The sequence below is a fragment of the Myotis davidii genome, unplaced genomic scaffold, assembly GCF_000327345.1.
Source record: "Myotis davidii unplaced genomic scaffold, ASM32734v1 scaffold1488, whole genome shotgun sequence".
Taxonomy (NCBI): Eukaryota; Metazoa; Chordata; class Mammalia; order Chiroptera; family Vespertilionidae; genus Myotis; species Myotis davidii.
This window is the reverse complement of record NW_006298871.1, coordinates 513,119-522,954: the sequence shown is the minus strand read 5'-3', so window position 1 is coordinate 522,954 and position 9,836 is coordinate 513,119. Positions and strand designations below refer to the sequence as shown.

Below are 9,836 nucleotides of genomic sequence, written 5' to 3'. Positions count from 1 at the left end.
CTCCCCTTCTTCCTGTCTTCTTTCCCATTCTCCCTCGACCCTTTTTCCTTTCTCCTTTTTCCTGCCACTCCCTCTTCTCTTTCCTTCATCCCCTCATTACTTCCCACCCTTCTCCTCCTCTACCCCGTTCATCTATTCCATTATTATCAATATGTGTGTACTTGGTGCTCTGAGGAACACCAAGATCAGTCAGAGATCCTGCTACAAAGAACTTACAGTAGTAGAAGTTAAAAGATATTTATAGAAGTTGCTTAGAATGTGATGGAAAGTTATGGATTTAGGGCTTTATAAGTTATACAGGATTGCTTTTCTCTGTGGGAGCAAGGAAGGTTCTGTGGAGTGGTATCTATCCTTCCACGGAGTCTTAGGAAATGACTTATGAAAGAGTAGTTGTAGTCTAACACATTATGTTTAGGCATATTCTATAACTATCAACCTCTTCTTAATTATTACAGGTAATGGAGCTTAAATCTCATTAACTAATGGCAGCCCTTTTTGGACTCTTATTTTGTCAAGTGTGTGGCAAGTGCTGTAAAAGTTAAATGTAAATATAAAAGAGCCCATGCCACTTTGGAGTGTTTGGAAAACAAGTCAGTGCACATAGATTGAGGATGCCAGAAGGAGGCATACTGATCTGATCTGTGTCAACAGGAGACAGAAATGCAATCAGTAATTACACAGTCCATATACCCTTAGTCAGTTGCTATGTGAAGTCAGTTCTCAAAGAGTTCTGAAAAATAATCTTCCCATGTGAACTGCCTTTTTTGTCATAAAGTAGTTCCTCTGCCTCTGTAAAGTGTCATCCCCAATATTTCTTCAGAACGCCAGGTACCATGGCACCAGGTGCCCTCCAGGAAATGTGACATGGGCTATCAAGTGCGGTGTCTCAAAGTACATTTTAGAAAGTATCAAAAACTAGTATATTATATGATGAAAAGGTATTAATAATTTTAGTCCTGTATACTAGGAGTATTTTGGGCATGCGTCTTCTTAGAATTCAGCATTCTGATTCATTTATTATATTAGATAAAATTATATTAAAAGTTAGCCAAAGTTAGTTATCTTTTATCTAATTTTCCTGTTAATGTTTTATATGAAAAGATAAGTGAATTTTCATGATTGCCTTCTTTTGTTATTCATAGTATACATGAAAAAGGGATCTCATTCTCTTTTAAATGATATATCATAAGAGGACATTTAGCTGCCTGTATATGTCAGTTTTTATTTTTCATTTTTATTGTCAAAATCAATATCATATTTGGAAACTGCCAAATGGATTCTAGATATCTGAGGTACTAAAGTTTGTAGAGCCATATAAATCAGTCTTATTAGGAAGTAGTATAATTCAGTTGCATAGAACCAGAGTCCTAAGTTTAAATGTCTGCCTCACATGAAGAAGTAAATTGGGTACTGGCCATGCAGATATTTTGAGAAGAAAAGTTGATGAGAAATTGTCGAAATCAGGCAAAGTGATTTAAAAACCAAGGTACTTCCCAATTCTGTCTTATTCTGAAATGAACTGCTGTCATTTGTGCATGGTTGACATTCAGCAAATAGTTCTGGAATCAGCTAATATAAAAATTTTATTAATTACTAAAAATTAAAAAAAGCAATCATTATTGGTTAACAAAAATCAAACAAACAAACGAAGCAGTTTATGCAGCACAGATCTATGAAGTAGAACTTCCTCTTACCATTTAGTCCTAGGAAGACACAGTTCAAGGAAGAGTTGGTCCAACACAGGTAGTCAGATTAGGTCCAGTGGTCGGCAAACTCAGTCAACAGAGCCAAATATCAACAGTACAATGATTGAAATTTCTTTTGAGAGCCAGATTTTTTAAACTTAAACTATATAGGTAGGTACATTATTAACTTAATTAAGGTACTCCTAAGGCTTAGGAAGAGCCACACTCAAGGGGCCAAAGAGCTGCATGTGGCTCGCGAGCCGCAGTTTGCCGACCACGGGTTAGACCAGCAATTTTCAACCTTTTCAATCTCATAAACTAATTACTGGCACATCAAAAAATGTTATATTTTTGCCGATCTGACAAAAAAATAGGTAATATTTTTACTCATTCACACTGAAGGGTCTGCTATTGTGTTGGCTGTTATTTTTTTACTTGACAGTCTAAGGAAAAAGGTGTCAGTGCCCTCTGACTAATAGTCAGGTATTGCATGTTCTAAACATTCTGATGGCACAGGTTAAAAAAATCTCTGGGTTAGACCTAAGAAGTAATATTTCCAATTGAGTTAAGAAGTTAAAAATTATGCAGAAGGACAACGTTAGTATTGAGTTTTTCATATTCATCATCAGTAAAAAATTTCTCTAGGAGCCAGATAGTTTCCTATATCTTGGCTTTTATGACCTGGAGATGTCTCCAAGTTTTGGGGTTTTATCTGTTTTGACATGTAATTCACAGGGAGATAAAGTACCTGTCTCCATTATGTAACAGTTTGGCCCTCTTGAGAATACATGTTGAAGTTTTATTTTTCTTTTGAATCAGAACAGTTAACTAGATAAATGGTTATAGATCTAATTCTTATGATAGGTGTAGAATAGAATATTTCTGGAGGACTTGGAAGCAAATATTCCCTTCTTTACATCATATACCTTCTTAAGGCTCTTGAGGCTAAGGCTTTTTGCAGAGCATTAAGAAATCCAGAGAAGTTTTATTTTTCCACAGTTAGGTGTTCTACGTGTAAAGGAATTCTACCACATGTTATATATATATAAAAAAAAATCAAGCATGGCTTATGTAGACAGAGTAAGGTAAGATCTCTGAAATGAGTTCTGAAAAAATTTAAATGGTAGAAAAGAGAAATGCGATAATTGTGATAGAATTAGAACATCCACTTTTGGGAATCCTCGCCCTGTATTTAGTAACAGTGACCTTTGTAGTATTTCAAACCTATCTAGAAGATTCCTGTTTCTAGAAATACGTCAATAGGTTATATGGAAAATGTCTTTGAACTGACTCCTGCTCTGCAAAGAATGCCTCCTCCTCTCCTCCTCCTCATGTACTCTGGTCGAATCTGTTGAGAGTTCTGAGCCTCTGTGAGGGTACAATACTATAAAGGTTTGAATATATGTAGAAGGTAATACGCAAAGATTGAGTCTTTGTTTTAGGGTTGTTGACCTGGAAGTTTTTTAAAGTAATAATCTTCTTTAATCTTTATTTATTGAAGCATGATAAATACTGACTGATAGTGTGTTTAAGTTGATTAATTACTTGGTTATGTGGAGTACCCCAGTCATCCTATATTGTAACCAAGAGTGAAATTTGACATCTTTGACATCCCATTCACTGTAAAAATAGACTCCTTTTTCCTTTTGGTCCTTATAATCATAGTTTTAAAGATTAACAAGTAAGTAGTCTTAATTAGTTGACTCAGAACTCTTTCTTTCAGCTTTTTGCCTGAATTCATCAGTGGAGACTTTGATTCTATTAGGCCTGAAGTTAGAGAATACTACACTGTAAAGGTAAGACATAATTCTATATTTAAAATATTTTTCATATGATTGCTTTTCCTATGTTTTTCCTGGTTTCCTTTGTGTATGTGTAGGGATTGAGAAACTAATTGTTTTATTTTTTTAATTCATATCAATTATGATATACATTCAAATGGAAATTTAGAGAATGGCAAATAGAAATACAAGTTTAGAAATTCAGTCACCACCAGGTAAGCATTAATGCTTAGTACTTTAAGCACATATTTTTAAAAAACATTTATAGTTTATGGGATAATTTAATAATATACTGTTATTGCCTACATCCTCATTAGTTGCAATCTATTTTTCATAAAACACTTCTTATTTCATTTAATGAACAAACTATATTTTACTTAACCAATTTCCAATTGATTTACATTTGTATTCATTTTTTTACCTTGTAAACTAATAAAATATCTTTGTAAATGAGTTTTTATAAAAATGCATAATTATAGAGCCACAGTTTTTTTCCTTCAATATTTAGTTTTTAAAAAATATTATTACCCTGTTCTGAATAAACCTGTTTACTATATTTAGTTTATTGAAAATATTTTAGTTTTTTGAAACTATTTTTAGCCTATTCTAAAGAAAATTATTCATTACAACTTGAAATTAACAATAACATACAGTTTAAAGTTTTCATATTGTTATTGCTATTGTGAAAGTCTTCTAGTGATCCTTGCTGGCAAAGAAGAACATGCAAATGATCTAATTGAGAATGATGGAAGGCACATAGGAGTATTATAGCGATCAATTATTCAAGCTTTCACTGGCTTTAGAGGACAATGCAGAGTTTTAAAAATAAAAATTATAGTGTCAGCAATTCTAGCCACAATACCATCATCTATGGTATTCTGAACTAATTAGAAAATTACACATATTTTTAAAAGAAACAGCAGTTACTGAAATATTAAAACTTTAAATTCTTTATAAGGTTTGGGGATGGGTGAGATAAAATAAAAAAGAAGAAAAAGGAGGCCTTTTGACAGAAGGAAGGGAGGGAGAAAGGAAGGAAGGACGGGAAGAAGGTGGGGGGGGGGTTAGAAGGAAAGAGAAGGAAAATATGATTCAGGGTGAGGAAGCAAAGGTACCAGATTAATAAAGTAGAATAGGCTGTTCTGATAGAAATCCCAGGGCTGACAGTGAACGTAGCTCAATGCACATCCTATCTGCCCACCAGCTGATCAGACTGTTCCCAAGTCAGTGTTTGATATTCATGCTCAATTACTTTAACATTGGCATGTTTCTATTCATTCCCCACAGTCTCACTTCTCATTAACTCCATACCTCAACCTCACTGAGATGGAAAGCCCTCTCAGCCTTGCTTACAATGCAGAGTTTTATAAACTCATAGTTATTAATCGTATTTTCGGGAGGGGAAGAAACAGCGGGAGAGGCAGGAACAAGCACTCAGAAACAAGTGGAAGATCTGGCCAGATGTGACTTTGCTCCTCCTCTCTTAATGCTGCTGGCTGTCAACACTGGAAGTGCTGATTTCATCATTCCATCCTGGATGAGGAAATAACAAAAAATAAGGGGGAACCAGCTTTTCCATTTCCCAATACAGTAAAATGGGGTCAGGGATAAAAGAAAATTTTGAGTTAATACCTTTTGATGAATTTCTCTTATATTTTTTGCTTTATTTTTTTAATCTCAATGTTAATTTTTATCTGTTGAGGTTTAATTTGGAAAGTAAGGTTAGCTGCATCTTCTAATTACTACATTGCATAGTTATGAGATGATGTAGTACAATCAAGTTTTCATGTATTGATGAGAACAACTGCTTTGAACTTTTTGGATCTCTCCTGGGAAGGCACTGATGATGTCTTTGATAGAACTGATGTGCCCCATATAGGTCAGGGCGAATGTTTAGCTACGGTTTTAATAATGATAATGACAACAAGTTAATGCAGCATTACACACAATTTGTATAAGCCATTATCTCCGATTTAAACCATCTTTAAGCTGCTGTGTTACAAATTAAAGGAGGTTATCTTCACTTTCAAAGGCACTTTTCTTTCTCCCATCTGGCCTGGGTTTCAATAAAGCTGAAACTGGGGCTCTGATAAAGTAAAATAAAAAGAATTTGAAAATGCTAAAGGTTTGTTAAAACCATAAAATTATAAAGTTGATTTTGTAGTCAACATTTATTCATACAACATTTTCCCTCAGTAGATATGTCCTTGACTTACAGAAAAAAAAACCACACTTAGGTTTATATGACTATACAAAATGTTAAATGTGTTTGCCTGCTTAATTTCTGAGAATACTAAAATATAAAGTATTTGATTTATTTTTTAAATTCTCATCTGAGGATATTTTTCCATTGATTTTTAGAGAGAGTAGAAGAGAGAGGGAAAGACAGAGAGAAATATCAGTATGACAGAAATACATCCATTGGTTGCCTCATGCATGTTCCAGGACCAGAGCCGGGAAGGAACCTGCAACTGAGATACATGCCCTTGACAGGAGTCGAACCAGGGACCCTATGATCCACAGTCCAATGCTCTACCCATTGAGGAACACTGGGTAGGGCTGATTTGTCAGCTTTTAAACAGAATATTTTATACCTCAGATCTTGCAGTCTGTGGTATAGGGACCCTCAGACAGTGCAGGGGTCATAGCACTGACACTGCACAGTCAAAAAATCTGTCTTATCACTTCTGACTGCCCCAAAACTTAACTGCTAATAGCCCACTGTTGACCCGAAACCTTACCAATAACATAGTCATTAACTCATATTTTGTATGTTGTATCATTATAGACTGTATTCTTATAATAAAGTAATCTAGAGAAAAGAAAATATTAATTAAAACATAAGAGAAAATACATTTGCATTACTGTATTATTGATACTATAAGTCTAGATCTTCTGTTTGCAAGATGAACCATCTTATCTGTCTGTCAGTACCTACATCAATATTGTCTTATATGATACATAACACTGTAGATATTATATGTATTACACTAGACATCAAAAAGGGAAAGATAATGTGAAAAAGAAATTTATATTTATTGACAGGTATGATAATTCACACATTGATAACGAAAAAGCAGCAATATGATTGCCTTATGGAAGCCTAGTATAATTGATGAATCAGTTGGTAGCTAGGAGATTATTATAGTATTACATTATATGCTATAGTTAATATTATGCAGTTGTGATTTAATATTACATCTTTATGTTTGTTTACATTCCTTTTGACTGCAAATAGCTCCATGTACAGTTTTGATAAATTTTAACTTTTTATAATAGACTTGTATATTTTGTGGTAATAAATGATAAAACAGACTGATATCTACATATATTTTATGCACTCGTGGCATACCTAACTTCTTAAATTTTTTGTATTTTATGGCTACATAATTTGCTATTTTTTTCTAATTATTGCAGATCTCAATATATTTATTGAAAAAAAATCCACATATAAGTGGACCCCTGCAATTCAGATCTATCCACGTTGTGCAAGGGTCAATGGTAGAGTTATCTATTGTTGTATAACATTTTATCCTAAAACTAGAGGCCTGGCACACAAGTTGGGTTCCTAGGCCTGGCTGGCGATCAAGGCCGATTGGGGCCTTTATAACTGAGATCTTAGGCCCACATCATGTTTCCATATTCTCGAACCACTGTCATGCACCGTACTGTGTTCGTCCAGATTTGGCAGGATTAACAGAGAAGATAAAATGAGAACTTAGAACTAGAGTCCTACTCCTGACTTATGACTAGGGTTGTTTTCACCCCTGTCTAGAACATGGCCTTGTGGAATGCCAAAGTACTCCCTTATAGCACAAAGGAAGATATTCTCATATTCCCAGGCCACCTATACCCTGGCTAATTTTCTACTACCTGATCACCTTGGTTCTTCAGCGTTCTATCGTGGCTCAATCCCCTGTCCTGTAAATAGCTTTCATGTCATTGGTCTGGCCCAATATTGCACCCCACATTGGGGGTGGAAGGGAGTGACAAGATGGCAATGGGAACGTAGAGAGTTTGGTTATCACACTGACTTATCCCACTGATGGTGATACTGACACTCATTCCCAAGGATGATAAATACCCTGTGCAAGGTATTTGCAAGTCTTGCCCAAAGGCCCAATGCAATCTGTTGACAAGCAGTAATAGCAGCTGAGTCCCAGTTTAAAAATAAAATTTTATAGAAAACATGAATATTGATTCAAAAGCATGGCCATATCCAAATTTCTGATGACTGTTCTTGATAGGTAAGGGTAGTATGTCTAACTTCTTTAACCCATGCTCCTCTGGATAAGTATAAGATGCTATAAATGTTACCTACAGTCACAGAAAATTGCTCACCTTTTATATCTCATAATGGCTGACATTTTAGGAGACTCAGGATCTGAATTTGAATATACCTTTTCCCAGTCAGAATAATGGGAAATTGGTTTTTTGTTTGACATTTGAATAGAATTCTTATTTTTTAAATAAGTGAACTACTGATATTAAGCAGGAAATGCTTTTATTTTAATTACAGTTTGAAAACACGGATTCTCAAATGGTGGGGATGGGAGGTATAGATAAGCTTAATAATCATCAAGAGATGTTAAATAATACGGAATCTTGGCCATTAGTAATGTGCATTTTAGTTTTTAGGTTTTTACAAATAAAGTGATTATGGTTTCTTGAACTAACTATGCAAATTATTTTTTGAGTTGTCAGTTTACACACATGGAAGTCTTACCAAGGTAGTGAAATTAAATCATGTTACAGAACCCTGGCTTTCTCATACACTTATAATAGTGATTAAATAATGTTGTACATGTAGAAAGAAGCACTCTACAAGTGCTAAATAATTTTTAATATATGATGGTAGTATTTTGTTTTACTTTCTAAAATTGTTTACTTAAAAACTTTTCAATAACTTTTCAGCAACATTGCTTTTAAAAAGATTTTTATTCAGTTTATATCCATAAGTGACAATTTATGAATCTGGATTTTATTTATATTCATACTCAAAATATCCTTTTGAGTTTGATAATGCTTCAGGTTCAGTTCTGTTTAAATTTCATAGAATCTCCCATAAGTTTTTAATCTCTAGTTAAAAACACCTGCATTGATCCACGTAATCTCATGAATCTTACTATTTTCTACTTTTTAGCTGTGCCTCTTTCCCAGTTCTGCTCAGCCACATACCAGCTACTTTTAGATATACTACAAGTAATTAACTTAGAGAAAATGGAAAATTGGGCTGTTTGAAATTGTAAAAATGTTAGCAAGTTTGATTGCTGTGCCAAACAGAGGAAGCTATATAGCATGTAAGGAGCTATGCTTCATTTAAAAATATATTTCTCTAAAAATTAAAAAAAAACCCACCCCTGGAGAATAGTAAATTTTTAGGTTTAAATATTAAAATGAATTAACATATGCCAAGATATAAAGGTAACTATAGACAGGCAGTTTCCTTTGATGACAGAGTGACAGGTTCTTCACTTTTTATTCTTAAACTGGTTGGCTCACCTTATTAGCATCTCACCAAGGGAGTGATGGAACAGGCAGGGACATTATGTGAAACCATCTCTTGAATATACTTTAACTCTTATGCTTGTCTCTATTACAGTCCTTTCAAATTGACTTTATTTTATATTGTCTGTAGTTTTCAAAGCCTGTTTTTTTTTTTAATTTGTTTAACATACTTAAGGCATTTAAAAAGGAGAGCCTGTGCTCTTTACATTTTAAGAACTCCCAGGTGCCTCACATGTGACTTCCTCGGCACCTGCCTGCCTCTCCTCAACCACCTAGTACTGCCTGTTCTCCAGGGCCTCTGAGACTCTTTCCTCATTTGTCTGGCTTGTGGGACCCCTACTAAATAGTCCTCCCCCCTTACAGTTCCCACTATAGCTGCTGGGCGTAATCCTTCCTTTATAATTTTCTCGTAGAGCTTGATATAAACAATCCGCCAAAGTTTTCCTCCTTATCCCTGTTAATACATGACCTCCTACAACCTGAAGTCTATAGTTGTTCACCCTGGTGTCCCCAGTAGCTAGGTTCTCTTTTAATGTTTATATGAAGCAAGTATCTGGTCCTAATTTTAGAACCAGAGCAGCAAAGCACGGGTGCCATGGATACTTGGTGTGAAAAAGATTCTGTGATGTTATGAAATTTGACCTTCTATATGCCCCTTTTGGCCATTCACTGTGCACAATATCATTTTAAGTAAGTCTTCCAAAAATCTAATTCTGTTTACCTTGGTATTTGTTAAGTGAATTTGATCATGCAACAGTATTCTTTATTCTTTTATTTTTTTCTTCTGTCCTTCCTCTATCATTTTTTCTTTTCTTTCTTTTTTTAATTAAATCCTCACTAGGGGACATGTTTCCATTGCCCC

General features: G+C 34.5%; 1 protein-coding gene across 4 annotated transcripts in view; it reads left to right on the top strand.

Annotated features, from left to right (window-relative positions):
- The window catches only part of TPK1 (thiamin pyrophosphokinase 1), a 271,443-nt gene that overhangs the window by 119,083 nt on the left and 142,524 nt on the right, over positions 1 to 9,836 (top strand). For all 4 annotated transcript variants that reach the window (XM_015570986.1, XM_006774520.2, XM_015570984.1 and 1 more), the window contains one exon: positions 3,409 to 3,481. In XM_015570986.1, coding sequence (XP_015426472.1) covers positions 3,409 to 3,481 — 73 coding nt within the window. The remainder of the gene's footprint in view (positions 1 to 3,408; positions 3,482 to 9,836) is intronic.